Source organism: Papio anubis, chromosome 4 (genome assembly GCF_008728515.1).
Source record: "Papio anubis isolate 15944 chromosome 4, Panubis1.0, whole genome shotgun sequence".
NCBI classification, from domain to species: Eukaryota; Metazoa; Chordata; class Mammalia; order Primates; family Cercopithecidae; genus Papio; species Papio anubis.
In genome coordinates this window covers 45839011-45855055 of record NC_044979.1, presented here as the reverse complement: position 1 = coordinate 45855055, position 16045 = coordinate 45839011, and the positions used below count along the sequence as shown (strand labels likewise).

The 16045-nt window shown below is 37.2% G+C and overlaps 1 protein-coding gene and 1 long non-coding RNA gene across 3 annotated transcripts in view; one reads left to right on the top strand and one right to left on the bottom strand.

Annotated features, from left to right (window-relative positions):
* BMT2 (base methyltransferase of 25S rRNA 2 homolog) overlaps window positions 1–11030 on the bottom strand; it is a 111487-nt gene extending 100457 nt beyond the window's left edge. Inside the window, exon 1 of one of the 2 annotated variants that reach the window (XM_003896496.2) lies at window positions 10716–11030. In XM_003896496.2, coding sequence (XP_003896545.1) covers window positions 10716–10875 — 160 coding nt within the window. In that variant the 5' untranslated portion in view covers window positions 10876–11030. The remainder of the gene's footprint in view (window positions 1–10715) is intronic. The other variant, XM_021936195.2, reaches the window with a different exon arrangement.
* Window positions 10226–12121, top strand: LOC116274491. The gene is made up of 2 exons (XR_004183163.1): window positions 10226–10312; window positions 11540–12121. It is a non-coding gene; the product is annotated as an uncharacterized LOC116274491 (long non-coding RNA).
* The last annotated feature ends 3924 nt before the right edge of the window (window positions 12122–16045 follow it).

Here is a 16045-nt window from a genome sequence, read left to right as displayed (position 1 = left end):
GCAATAAATTCAACGTCATTTTTCTAGAGAGCATTGTTTTAAGTTTATTAAAAAAGGCTTTCCCATTTTGTGTTATTGTCAAAAGAAAAACCTGCAGCTGACAGTCCAGTCATATTCATTAAGTTCTTTAATAACAGTACACAGATCTTTTTGAAAAATTTATTAGCTCAAGGAGAAATGAACAGTAACACTACCAAATACATAATTACTTATATGTGAAAAAAATGAATAGGTGGTGCTAAGGTTCATGCATTTTTCCATGCCAGAACCACTTGATTTTTATATACCTGATGTATATAAAAATATTATTTTTTCTCAATAACTCTATCCTAATTCTCCTTTTTAAAACATACAAAGCACAGAAAATAAGAAAGTTAGCAAGTATACATGTGATGCCATTTTAAGATAAGAATATATTTACAAACCATATACCTGATAAGGGGTTAATAGCCAAAAGATGAAAAAAACCTCATACATACAACTGAATAGCAAAAAAACAAATAATCTGACAAAAAAAAAGGGCAATGACCTGAATAGATATTTTTCGAAAGACAACACAAAAAATGGCCAATGGGTATATAAAAGGGTGCTCAACATAACTAATCATCAGGAAAATGCAAATTAAAACCACAATGAGATACTACCTCCCATCTGTTAGGATGGCTATTGTCAAAAAGACCAGTGATAACAAGGGTTGGAGAGAATGTGAAGAAAAGTGAATCCTGGATACTTATGTTGGGTGTGTAAATTAGTACAGCCAAAACAGTATGGAGGTTCCTAAAACTACTATATGATTCAGCAGTCCCACTTCTGGGTATTTATCCAAAGGAAACGAAATCAGTATGTCAAAGAGATATCTGCAATCCTATACTCATTGCAGCATTACTCACAATAGCTAAGAAATGAAAATAAATGGAGGTGAATCTACAGTGAAAAGACATGTGGGACTGAGAGTATACAGAGAGACTGATTGCAAAGAAGTATGAGGAAATTTTGGCAGTGATGAAAATGTTCTATACCTTATTGTGGTAATGGTTTTACAGAGATGCATGCATTGTCAAAACTTATGGAATTATATACTTTAAATAGACATAATTTACTGTACATGAATCATACCTCAATAAAATTTTTTAAAATGATGTGCCACAAGCATGGTATATGTTACAAAATTAAAATTATATTTCATTAAATTTGAGGGCCATCAAATTCTCTACAAAAGCAAAAAAAAAAAAAAAAAAAAAAGAGTATCAAAAGTCTTAAACTTTTAGAAATTCAGAACAATTTATTTGATTCTGACTTAGGCATATTGCCAAATACGGGACCTAAGATGCCTTATCTGTAGATGAACAGACTACCAAATTCAAGTTCAAAGTACCTTTAAGGGTAATTTTCTCTAACACAAGGTAAGCAAAGAAAATCATGACTAAGTGCAAACAAGTTCAGCTACCACTTCAAGGCATTAAAACAAAATGTTCGGAATTCAGATTGTCTCACATAGTTAAGCCATACACAGACCAGTCTTCTCAGCACTTGAGTACCTGATACAGTGACACATCTAAAAGTGGGATAAAAAACATCCAAGGTGTTTGGTAATTAAGAACCAAAAAGTAACCAGAAAACACAAAGTTTGAAAACCTGCATCTTATAGCCAACATGTTATGAATAGTCACTTCTCTAATGTGGGAAGAAAATACCACCAATAATTTGACATGCTAAAAATGTTGGACTTTTCATATAAAAACTTAGAAACACAAACAGCAAAAGGGACAAAAAAAAAAAAAGAAAAAGAAAAAGACAGTCATTTTAATACTGAGAAAACTACAGAACAGTCTAGGTAAAAATTCCAGGAGTCATTCAATCTTTAATGTCATAGTCCTTAAATGCATTGAAGCAGTATAGCTACAGATAAAAGAGCTGTTATTTTTAAATTTCTGCATTTTACAAGCTTAGTGTGTTTCCTATATGCCAAATGTCGTTTTAAGTGCTTTTCAAATATTAACTCATTTAATTACAATACCAATCCATTGAGACATATATTTTACTTTATAGATGAGGAAACTGAAATAGAGCGATTAAGTAACTTTTCCAAGGTTACACAACAAACCTGGTAGTCAAAAGCTAAAGTCATGCTCCTAACCACAAACTCTGCTTCTCTTCATAAGTTTTTAATTCATGAACTTTTATGGATATGAGCAGAACTTTGCAATAGAGGAAAGTACACAGACTCTACTAACCACAAACAAATGGTCTTTTGTCAGTCAAATGCAGTTATTTAGTCTGTGCAACTGCATTATTTGTTAGATTTCTGGCAATGGTTCTCAACTCTGGCTGCCAATTCTGGTTGCACATTGGAATCACCCAGAAGTTTCATTTAACTGGTCTGGAGTGGCAACTGGTCATTTATTTTAACATTCCCCAGATGAATCCAATGGGTAGCTATGGCTTAAAACCAACGGTGTATAGCAAGGTTGTGAGTTTAAAAGCCTGGCAAAATAATATAGAGAGCAAGGGGGCTGCGACAACCTTAAGAGTCCAATTTAATTAAAAAAAAAAAAAAATGCATGAATTGAACTTAATATCTACAAACATTGGCTCATGGTATATCTTCTGTTCTTGGAATAGCCTTTTATTATAAACATATCAATGATAAAAATACTCCAAAATGCAAGTCTCTGAACACATCCTATAAGGGAGATGGAAAGAAATCAAGAAAAAACATAACCCATGTCACCAACATGTTATTCCCTTGTGAAAGTGAACTTCACAGATGGGTCTATGACCACACAGAGTACTTGCTTAGTTCAACTTTCAAACAAAAGGATTTATGAACAGCCTTTTGGAACCTGATTTTCATATGCTCAATTAAAAAGTCTTATCCTAATTTCTATATAAATGGAAATGGATACTCACATGCTGCTCTAAATGTATGAAGATTAACCATCTATTCTAAAATAACCGCAGCAATGGGTATTAGTGTATTTACACTTAAAGCACAATAAATCAGTATAGTTTAGTGGTTGTCAGATGTTAGATTTTATAACCAGTATAAATTTCACTTCAAATTTGAGAGACTGATATACTGGGGTTGCAAAATTTTTATCTGTAAATATAAATAAATACACAAAACTATTACTTTTTTTTTTCTTTTTTCAGAATGGAGTCTCATTCTGTCACCCCCAGAATGCAGTGGTATGATCTCGGCTCACTGCATCCTCCACCTTCCAGGTTCAAGAGATTCTCCTACCTCTGCCTCCCAAGTAGCTGGGACTACAGGCACGTGCCACCACACCTACCTAATTTTTTGTATTTTTAGTTGAGACGGGGTTTCACCGTGTTAGCCAGGATGGTCTCATTCTCTCTTGACCTCGTGATCCACCCACCTCAGCCTCCCAAGGTCTGGGATTACAGGCATGAGCCACCAAGCCCAGCTCACTATTACCATTTTTATTACCAACATACAGAGAGACATACATTATACCCACTACAACATCCTTATGAGAACAAATAACGATACCATAATGACTGTAAGGATATATTTACCATTATATTTATAGAAAAATAGAATGCTATTCAGAATAACTTGGACCATTTAAAAAAGTAAAATTAATCTAATATACTCGATTTAAGAAGACATGAGCATAAATTAGAAAAGATGGGTATCCACAAGTAAAATTTTAAACTTATGAATATAAAAAGATAAAACTCAACTATCTGGAAATATTTATACTAGCTTCTTTTGTGTGTGTGCCTTAAATCTACAAGGTCTGGTGCTGTGTACTAAGGCTACAGAGATAAAAGGCAGAGTTTTACTCAAGGAACTAAGTTTAGCAGATAAAACAGACAAATGAATTGGCAAGTTATTAACACTATAAAGGTAGGCACAATCATGCTATGGAAGCACAAGGTAAGAGGGGTACTTATGTAGGGACCTTATGTAGGATTCTGTGCTAGGTGCTGTACACAACTGTGTTTGTGGGGATGGGGTTGTGATGATTAATAAAAACCCAGATCTTTGTTTCAAGAATTTACACTATAATAAACAGGACTAAAAGACCAACCACGAAGAGGTCATTTCAAAAGAGGCCTGAAGATCTGACTCTAAGCCACAATCCTCTACATTTAAAGTTGAAAATATTATGCTGCTAAACTTCCAGTACATCATTACTTCTGATTTAAAGAGGAACATTTGAGAAAATTTTACTTGAATCGGTGGCGGAAGGAAGAGGGGCAGGGATAATGCCCAGGAGTCATCCGATCCTTAATGCTACCCTGAAGACATAAAGACAGAATAGCTACGGTTAAGGCCTCTACTATTATTTTCATTACTTGAAGAGGGTAGGGATACTGTTGCTTTTGCTAATTAGCCAGGACTAGTAAAAACAGGAGCTCCAAAAGTACTGTATAATAAAACAGGAAAGTCTCAACTTAATTGTCAAATGTGGACAATGTATGAGATTGCTCTAGGAAATTTACAAGAATACTGAAAGAAGAGATGATTACAACAGGAACTATGTGACAAATATGCCTGACTTATTTAGACAGTATAGAAATGGCTCCCGAAAGACGGAAAACTAATATAAAAATGTGTCAAAACTATCAATGCAGAAATTTAAAGCTAACTTCTTAATGTGCGCCTTAAAAACAAGTAGCTCTTTACACAGAGGTGTAGCGAGACTACCTATTACTGAAAAATCATTAACTCATTCAGTTATCTCAACTGATGTTTTACTCTGTATACTGTATTTTTATGACAGAAATAAGTATTTCATAAGCACACATGAGTAAGGAATGAATGTGAAAAACAATTTGAACTCCCAGGACAAGCACATCCTTTAGTAAAGTACCCTGCTTTTCTTTGCAACAGAAAAATCTTAGTTCAACGTTTTATCAGAAAGTGTTCTTTCTGAGAAAGAATCACATGAGGGACATTAAATATGCAGATTCCTGGGCCCCAAATCTCAGATCCACCAAATTGGTTTCTGGGGACCTAAGAATCAGCATTTTAAAAAGTTCACTGGAAGATCCTGGAGTCCACTAACATTTTAAGAACCATTGCCTTAGATGCTCTAAAGCTGCAAACATGATATATACTTATTAAAGAAAACAAATGCACCAAAACCAACTGAAAATACTGATTTGATTCTGAAAGACTGGGACTCTTTGAAAATCAAAGCAAATCAATATTTTCTTAAGCAATATTATAGTAAACATTATTTTACCTTTTCTTGAGGACTTTAGGCTGTCACTATGATCACCTTCACTCTACTGTAAATGATGCATAAATGGCGGCAGATATAGTTCTATTACAGTGTTGGTACCCAGCACAGCAGACACCCGAACCCTGGGAGTACTCCCTGTGTTCTGTGATGGTTCCACTTTATTCTTCCAAACTCTTAACTACTGGTGTCTTCCAAGGATCTGTCCTCAGTTCTATATTATAACCCCACTGTGCAGTTTACTTGGCTCAAAGCTTCAACCTCCACAGAAGGCTTCCAAATTCTAAACTTCCAAAGGATACACTGCAAACTAAATCATTACCATTATCCCTATAACAAGCCAATCTGCCTGACTACCCTGTTCCTCTTGCCCCCAACCCCTACCATTTCCAAAGCGTATGCTAATAGCTATCTACATTTTCCCAGGAAAGAAATATTGGCATCATCTTTGACCCTTCTTTATTTTCACTAAAACTGCCTATTCTGATCTTCAAAGTCTGTCTTCTTCTATTTTCATCATCACTATTGTTATTTAAGCTATTATTAACTTTGGATCAGGTTAGTATAAAAGCCTCCTTTCTCCTAGATTCCTCCTACTACAACAGCTGTGTTTCTCAACCTCTTTGTCCACTGTGTACTCTGGGAGCTTTTAAATATACAGATGTCTGTGTTCCACAAAGTTCCAAAGATGATACTGATGTGGAACCAAGGCTAAGAATCGCTATGTTTGTGGGTTTATTTTCCATTAAACAAGGAATCTGCACCAATGCTTTTGGCTTCTAGTGTATCTTTTCAACTGCAAAAAGCCCCTAAAACGATAACCTGTCACAAAGAACACTAATAATAACAAAATCAAACAGCTAAATACTAATGTACGTTGTATACCTACATGTACTTCATTGAACTGACTATATAAATGGTCCCTTTATCTTTTAGTATTACTGATTACTGAACTCTTTTCATTATTTTTTCTTCTACTGGGAATGGCAGTTCAAACTCTCCTAGTGCAAACTTAACAGGATTTTCTGCGGACAATCTTCACCTTATTTATTTCACTGATCAGGCAAATACTCTATCACAAAAAGCTTTCTGATTCTGTATCAGAATAAGTATAAGAACAACATAAAAAGAAAACAGCAAAACCTCACTTGAGAAAATAATCTGTTCAAAGTTTCTTAAGGTCTTGGAATTGGTCAAAATTTTAAAGCAGCTATGTTTAAAGTCCACTGAGAAAAAAAAATAAGAAAAGTTCAATTAAAAGGAGTCTCATTCTAATTTTTAAAACAAATTTAAAACTTTGTTTCTGAAAAAACACCAACATTACATTCATTCTTTTATTTTTAGACTTTTTGGTTTAAAATTACTCTAATACAAAGGTTTTTCCCCTTCCCCCACAATTCTCATTTTAAGTGTTTGCTGCAGAATAGTCAATCACAAATGTATTTTTCAGCTTATCCTACACTGCTATTCTAATTCACCTGTTAAGATCACCCCCTAATTCCATGACCTTAAGAATACCTGTTTTAACCGTTTAGAACATACTTTTATTTTTTTGTGATTGATTTATAAGCTGCAGGTGTTTATGTGATAAACTGTTTTAAATCTGTTTGGTATGCAGAACAAGTAAATTAAGGAATTGAATAATTTGATAAAATGTCCCAAAGATATTAATAAGATAGGATAAAAAAAATAAAAACGAAATGGAATTAAAAGTGTGCTTTTACTCCTGACAACTGCAGCCTTTTACATTTTCTTGGAATTTTTACATGAATGCTTTAAGTTCAGAAAGAGAAATGCCAGGCATAAAAGCAATCATTATAGGAACGGGTTCATGTGAATACGATTATGGCAAAAAAATCCTACAAAGACAACCAAAAACACACGTGGCTCTATTTCAGTTCTTGATGTGATACATATTTGTCAGGCTCATCTGATTAAATAATGAAGTCCCTGTTTGAAAAGCACAACTAGTTTTTTATTAAAAGGCTGTCTATAATATAACTCTTTTACATTTAAAATATTTTTGGTTTACATGCAGGTCAAATTTTAAAAATTATGTATGGCAAAGACAGAAAACACCTATATGTGCAAGCATATTTCCATTTATATAACCTCACTTTAAAAGACTGACTCTTAACTATCAATGGCAGATACCAGAAATACTCCTTCGCATCACCACTGCTAGGCATCTCCCTATCATTTCATTTTAGTAACTGCTTCAGATATGAGTGCTGCCTGGAACACACCTTTATCTCTAGTTCTCACTTTACCTTTAGACAAACTGGCAGAGTCTCTTAAGTGGTGACACAGGGCAGGCCGTAAAGTGGGGAGTGAAAAGTGGTAAACGAAAAGAGTGCATTAAGCCTACTTGCTACTCTTTACAACCCTGTCCACCCTTCCCCAACTCAAGCCTGTTCATCATCATCAACTAGCATCAGTTGGGCAAACGGATGGAGAACAGTGGAAAAAAATCTTTTTTTATCACAGCAAAAAAGAACAACAAAAGTTATTTTCATTCTTTTTCCTGTTTTATTTTCAATTCCACTAACAGAGATAAGGGAAAAGAAGGCTCTGTTCTCCAACCTCCCGGTCATTATCTAGTCCTCACTCCTGTCCTTAATATTCAATGACCGTTTTGTCTCCTTATTCCACTCTAACTTATTTCCTTTCCTGCCCTCTCTCCCCAGAAAACCCTCTCCTCATATAGCCCCAACTCAGCTAATCATACCTAGCCTATGGATCATCCATTCCCATCAATTTATATCTTTTCCCCTAATGCAAATTCTAGAACCACTTCCTGCTTCCCATTTTCCCTCCTATTCTAACATTTGGAGTCACTAACACTAGGTTTGGAGTCGGGGATGGGGAACCTGTATTATTCCCAGAAAATATGTATAGTATTAACAATGAACTACCAAAGCATCAAGAAAGTTATTTTAATCTTTTTAGGACTCAGCTCACTCATCTGAAAAATGAAGAAACTATTAGATCATCACTCTAAAATCTGGCTGACAATTTCTAATTCCTAATAATAGGGATCTTAAACTATAGATCTGAGGTAGAATACAGGAATTTTCTAAGAGGCACCCAGTTGAATCTGCTGATCATCCATGTTTGGGAATCATTGCTAAATGCTAAGAGGTTCCTTCTAGTCTAAAACTCCAAGATCCTAAGCTGGAATTTTCACTGCATTTGCTGGTAGAGAAACTGTGATAAGAGTACAGTTTCCATAGTTATTGGTGCTATAGTTCAGGTATGTTACTGATTCAATAGGCCTCTGCAGACTGATCTAGCACTTAAGCACGCTTCAGATTACGATAACAGCTGACTTGCAAATGAACTTGTAAAATATGTTTACAGATTAGGGACTATTACCACGATACTAAGTCCTCAAAGTAAAACACTAAAAATTATTTCCGTAGTATTATTATGTGCGCAGTGTTTTTCACAGATGGCTTTTTTACCACTAATATTTAGCCTATATGTCAGAAATAAAGGCAGAAGGAACATGCTCATTAGGATCACTTATTCTGCTAATTCACTGATGGGGCTTTGTATATCATTCGAGCAAAGCCTAGAGAAGTCTAGATCACTAGTGAAATTCAGGGTATTAAAACGCCTAAAGAATAGTCTCATTCAAATGTTTAAACTGCCAGGACTTTAACTCCCCAGAAGCATACTAGATCATTCACTTACGAACTACATGTATCTATTCTAGATCTGGCAACTTCCAATTCTCATTATAAACAAGGGTTCCTGTGGTTAATATTCAGGCTTAAAACATGTTTAAACGTGTGGGAACTAAGCACATATAAGCAGCACTTGAAGAGATGACACATTAGTGTGTTAATTTGAGTGGAACTTATTCATTTATGAATAATGAAATTATTAAAAGGTAAAAATAGAAATGGAATTCTATGCTAGTCATTTCTCTCTTTAAAAAGATGCACTTAAATTTGTACAAAATAGCAGGGCAAATTGCAGGAAAGTGTGTCCATTTATTTCCTAATTTCTCCAAATAACATGAAATCTACAGTGAATGCCATTATGTAAGAGCATTCTTTGAATATCAAGAATGATGCAGTTGTTGCTATGGTAACTACTCATTTTATTGACTAAATTGTGGGTTTGGGTAGCATTCTTTCAAAAAACATATTTCAACCTCTTAAGTAGGTCTGATAAGATTCTTTCTATTGTTATCTGTTAAACAATAACTACAAGCCGCATTTGGGGATGATTATTTAAGCAGCCTCTATTAAAAGCTAAGCTTGATTTGCTAAGGAAAGAAATCTTTAAAGTTTGAAAAACGAAACATATCAACTACATTCAAAAGAACAAAGGATACTTAGTTTTAACTTTCTAGAGTAGTTGAAACGTGTGTAAAAATCAACAGTAACATGATCTCACCCGTCTGTGTTCCTTCACTGCCATAATTTTCCTTCTAATCCTAAATTATTAACTAAGTATAAGACTAACACCAGAAGACTGCTGACTTTTCAGTTTGCAATTAAGCTAAAATGAGAACCAGTGGAAAGCTTTCTTCATTTCGGTACTTAGGAGAAGTCTCTGTCCTGAGCCTATGAAAACACAGAATTTTCACTGTCAAAATCTTATAAAATAGCTGTGTACAAAAGCCTATATTTAAAGATATCAAGGATAACTGTAGACTCCAACTATAAACACTCTTCAGGTACAGGCAAAAGCCACTAAGGCTTCTTTCCCTATGAGTTTCCATAGAGGAGGTTCTCACCGGAACCCCATCCATGGAAGCCGAAGGTGGGCTTCATCCGCACGTGTCTTCAGGGGGCTTCCAATCTAAACGGTATTTTCAGAACCTGTCCAGATCTCTTCCTCACCCGTCTAAATAAACAGTAAGACCAAGTATTTAAGAAACGGGACTGGGGGCCACGGGTGTAGCCCGTCCCCCTTTTAATAATGTTAAGTCCAGTCAGCTCAAAGGCCTGCTGACTTCGCAGCCCTGGAAGCCAACGCGAGGAAGGCTCTGCATGGTTGTAGGAATGAAGTACTAGGAAGGGGGTCTGATGAGGAAGCAAATGGACAGCTGGCAGGTCAAGCGTAAAGGAGGGACAACTCAGGTTTCTTTCCATTTTTTACAAAGGGATTTTACCTGTCTTGTTTTACCTTGGCGTCTCTTGGAAAAAGCGACCCCCACGTCCTCCGTGAGCGTGTATGTGTTTGTGTGTATCGTGACAACAACCTCAGCACCCCGGCTGAGGACGGGGGCTTGGAGGCGGTGGGGACTCAATTCCTTTACAGGCCTAGAACTCTCCCGAAGGGCCCTCGAAGAAAAGGGGGCGGGGAGGAGCGCGTCTGATGCGGACTAGGGGGCTCAGACCAGGCCCGTGAGAGCAGCAGCGGCTTGGGGGACGTGCAGATCCCTTAGGTTTTAATGGTGGCCTCTTTGGAGGAGGGAAGAGGTGACAAGGGGTTGGGGTTGATAAGGCCTCCCCTTCCCCCCTCGCTCAGCGCGCTGTTTACCTTCTCGGTACTTCTTGCGGAGCCGCCGGTGGACGCTTTTCACCACACCGGAGAGCTTCTCCTGTTCCAGTTTCCGCTCCTGCTCCCGGGGCGGCGGAGTGTTCGGGGGCCCGGCCCTCTGCCCACGAGCAGTACTTCGCCCTCCGGCCCCTGGCTCCATATCGCAGCCGCCGCCGCCGCCCCTCAAGCCCCCGCAGACGCTCCCCTGATAGAGGAGGTGGGGTAGGAGGAGGGAGCAGCGGAGGCAGCAGCCGGAGGAGGCAGAGGAGCCGGAGCGACAGCCTAGGAGGTGGACGCTCACCCAAAAGTACAAGCTGATTGGTGGATTTTGAGGGCTGGGCGGAAACGGAAAAGACTAAGGGCCAATGGGCAGAAAGCGCCGGCGGCGAACCCGGTTGTTTGGGAAGGCGAGCAGCTGGAGGAGGCGGAGCTTGCGGGGGTAGGGAGGCTGAGGCAGTGGGAGCGCTAGGCCTGGGTGCTCATCTCTCCCCCAACCCTCCCCGGATTCTGTGCGCAGGCGCTGTGGCCCGGCCTCGGGAGAGGAGCTGTGAGCAACGCGCGTGCGCGTCTCAGTTAGCTTAGTTTGGGCTTTTTTACAGCCCGGGTTTCTGATGTCTTCCATTATTTTCACCCCCTACGCTTTATAATCTGTTGCGATGCGGCCGTGGTACTCTGCTTGAACCTCCGCTGCACCTTGTCACATATAGGTTCCCTTTAGTTACGTGAGCTTTGAGATGACGTTACACTTCAGGGAACTCAAGCACACAAGCTTTCTAAGGCTCAAGGAGAGAGGTCTGGCTACCAAATGCTAATTTAATTCTCAGGTCGACAATGGTTAATGCCTGCAGTACTGCTGCTAGGCAAAGGACATAGAAAATGCGAAACGGAGAGGGCCAAGAAAAGCAACAGGAGATGCAGGAGGACAACAAGTAACGATGGAAAACTCACAGCAGATGCCCTCAAGAACTTTTGTAGTGACCACGGTGTTAATAAGCAGCCTGCCCTGACCTTATTCGCCTCAGCACTCTGAGCTTTTATGGTCAGCTCAGGTAACCTCCTGCCTTTTAATTTGGACAATTAGCCTATGCGGAGTGTATCTAAGTGGGTTTGGCAAACTGTTCACCCTCCGCCACTTCTTTTCCTTCTTTTGAGGAACGTGATTGATGACTTCTGTCCCATTAAGGTGGAACACTGCTCTCCGGAGAGAGGTAGACTGCATTGGCTCCTGAAGTGGCACCGAGACTGCTGGAGTGTCAGAGATTCAATAGACTGAGAGCCCCTAATGAATTGTGTAGGATTGTGGACCACTTCCCCATTGCAGGTGTTGGTTACGTGACAGTCTACGGAAATGATTGCAATGGGAACATTTTGATGATTTTCTAACGAATAAAGCTTGCGTTATGTAACTTTTATATGCTATCTTCTTTATATTGAATGAAGAGCAAAGAATTATACACACTGTCTAGGACGCAGGAGAAGCGCGAGGTGAAGGGAGATTGATGGAATTTAAAGGCGGAAGATGTGTCCCTTCAGCACAGTGGAGAGACAGGTCAAACACAGAGATAGGGACATGTAAACTTCAAAAGAACTCATTATAATTATGAAGAGAAGTTATACGGAACTGCCTAATAAATTGGGAATGTGGTGGTCTTATTTGGGGGAATTTCATTTGGGAAGAAAGGGGAGCTTGAATGACATATCTCTTTTGGCTCTTTCTATATTTTAACTTATATGGGAGGCAAATAATGGTGCAAATATTCGAAAGATACAATGATAGTAGAAAGAGCATTAAATTTCACTTGTGCAGAACTAGTTTTTTTTTTTCTTAAAAATATAGAACTTTTCAGCATACTACTAGCAAATGAAATTTTAAGTCCTCTTAAATGAAGATGTTCACTGAAGGAAATTTGGAAAATACAGAAAAGAGTAAAGAAAATAAGTCATCTGGACTGAGAGATAACAACTGTTAACATTTTTTCTGTGTATATACTGATTTCAAACGGGATATTTCTTGATGCCTATGTGGCAATCTATTGTATGAACAGCCTACTATTTCATTAACCAATTCCCAGTTATTGTATATTTATGTTTTCTCCAGCTTTTCTGTATTACAAATAATGTCATGACAAACACATTTGCACACAAGTGTTTGTCCATTTTTTAAATTATACATTCCATCAGTCTAAACTCCTAAAAGTTCAATTTCTGAAGCAAAGGGTCAAACATGTTAGGGTTTTGATGTATATTGTGAAATTGCCTTTTCTGAATGATAGTAGCAGTCTATGCCATGTCCAGTAGTACCTGTGGTTGTTTATTTCATTGCACACTTACCAAAGGTAGGTATTACAATTTACAAAGTCATTAATGAGATTTTCAAAACATGTCTATTTTTAATAAATATGGGGAATTTCCTGCTGTTTCATAACTAGCTATTCTTATAGGTATAATATTTAACTTAAAATACTAATGTAAAAAAAAAATAAAAGGAACTTATTTAAGACTATCTAGTTGTCATTGTTCAAGCAGATTGAAGAGTCCTACCTTTTAAAATTACTTTTTGACTTCTCACTTTTTGAGAAGCAACTGAAGAAATAACAACTGGACAGCCAGATTTTATTTTATTTTATTTTATTTTATTTTGAGATGGACTTTTGCTCTTGTTGCCCAGGCTGGAGTGCAGTGGCGCATTCTTGGCTCACTGCAACCTCCACCTCCTGGGTTCAAACGATTCTCCTGCCTCAACCTCCCGAGTGGCTGGGATTACAGGCATGTACCACCATGCCTGGCTAATTCTGTATTTATGGTAGAGACGGGATTTCTCCATGTTGGTCAGGTTGGTCTCAAACTCCCGACCTCAGGTGATCCACCCACTTCAGCCTCCCAAAGTGCTGGGATTACAGGTGTGAGCCACCACACTAGGCCCAGATTTTATTTTAAAGATGCATGAATTCAAATGAGGGATAGGCCAACATGTCCTGAGAAACATTTTAAGGCAATTTTTTTCAACTGACTATCTACCACAGTAGGAAAGGGAGTTTATAACTACTTTCCTCCTGTGTAGTTAGTAATATTACAAAAAGCTTTCTATCTGTTAAGGTTGCTGAGGAATTGTAATGGAATTCTCCATTTAAGGGAAACAACTGTCCTAATTGCTGATAAAATGGATTCACTGAAGGGAGCAGGCTTGGTGCAATATTCAATGAGCATATCCTATGCCCAGGAAAATGTCAGCAACTTTCCCCCCCGTGTGGTGACTGGTTTTTATTTACTGTAAATATCTTGTTTTTAAAAAATTCTCTCATTATTTTAAATGCCTGTTAGGGAAAGAAGATATTGGAATAAAACACTCTTCACTGAGCAGGACAAACCAGTCTGGGAAGAAGAGGCTTTTCTAATGACTGCTCTAAACCCCTGATAAGTAAATTTCTCATCCTCATTCTTTGCCTTACCTAACCGGTCTGCATCTAATTCCTTTCACATTTGGTAAGCTTCCTGTGTTCAAGAACCACTCAGTACAGAAAAAATGTTTTTGGTGAGAAAAATACCTTGTCATCTTTGTTTACAGTTATATTTTTATAAGTAACACATATTCCTACAAAGGATGTAAAGGGTCAATATATTGCGATAATAAAATATGTTCTATTCTCAGTGGGAGTTTGAAAAAATTAATGGGTGATGAAAAGTAAACTTAAAAATCCATATCAAAATCTGGGATGAGGCACTGAGTTAACCAGTAGATTCTGGGTGTACTTTGTAAAAGTGTTGAACATTTCATTCTGACCCTCTTGAGGATTCCTGTAGAAGAGAGAAGGCTACATAATAGAAATTGGGGTTCTTGGCCAAATGTGGTGACTCACACCTGTAATCCAGGCACTTTGGGAGGCTGAGTTGGGAGGATCACTTGAGCCCAGAAGTTCAAGACCAGCCTGGGCAACAGAGCGAAACCCTATCTCTACATAAAATACAAAAATTAGCAGGGTGTTGTGGTGCACAACTGTAGTTCCAGCTACTTGGGAGCCTGAGGTGGGAGTATCGCTTGAGACCAGAAGGTTGAGGCTGCAGTGAGCCATGATTGTGCCGCTGTACTCCAGCCTGGGTGACAGAGTGAGACCCTGTCTCAAACAAAAAAAAGAAAAAAAAAAAACAAAAAACTGAGCTTCTTTGAATGATCTAAAGCATTATTTATTTTTATTCTTCAGTGACTTGGTATTATCTACTTTGCTTTGGCCCTCTTTATTATAAAAATCATAAAAACAGATTTTAATGTTGCAAAATAAAAGCATTAATATTAAACTTCTGTTTCTAAAACATAAAAATGTTAAAACAACAGTGTATGTCAGTTGTGCAAAAAGACTTGATCAGCTTTATTATTGAAGATACAGCTGTATTCCAAGCTGGACAAATCCGTGGTTCATGACTATTTAGAAATAGAATGTTTAGGAATTCAGTTAAAATGAGAACTGGAAAAGTAAAATCTATGTTATTTTGAAAATATTTACCACTATTTGCAAAATTCTTACCCATGAATATAAAAATATCCATGAAGTTTAAATGATTTGTTATATTCAGAATTTTAAAAAGTAGATGTATCATTAATTGAGCACATTATTGAGAAACTGTTAAGCCTTTTGTTTTTCATATTTTATTTCAAATCATAGAAACTTTCTTTGGAAAATTCCATATTTAATGTTTTGATAGAAACAAACAGTGGAGAACTAACAAGAAAAATATTTTTTAGTGATATATTTCTATTCAATATGGCAGATTACAACTTAAAAATCCTATTTATTAAAAATAGGGTTATTTTCTTTAAAAATGTATGTCTTTAACTATTATGTCAATCAATGACTTCCCTGCAATTCATAATTTAACTGCGAACATTAAAAGTATTCAAAATAACACGCAGATTTGTTATCTTTCAAAAGTTAATAGACTGGTGTTAACCAAGTGACAATCATTAATTAAGGCTTACCTCAAAATACAATTGTAAAACATACTATTTTGCAATATACTAATTAATGAAATATATTTGATAATCATAACAGGGCTAATGTAGGAATAGATTTACATAAAAAAGAAGTACGCTTCTTCTAAGTGATAGATAATGTCCTTACAGTGAAATGTAGGACTAAAATTTTCTGTGTCCTAATTCCAGCTTTGCATTAACCAACAGAGCAAGGTTCTCTGAGCCTTTTTTATCCTCTGTCATATGTAAAATGAAGAGGTTGGATTTGACTAGTGTTTTTCAATTTTTTTTTTTTTTTTTTTTACCGTGACTCTAGTAAGGAATGCATTTTACCTGGGGGCACAGGACCCTTAGACATATACTA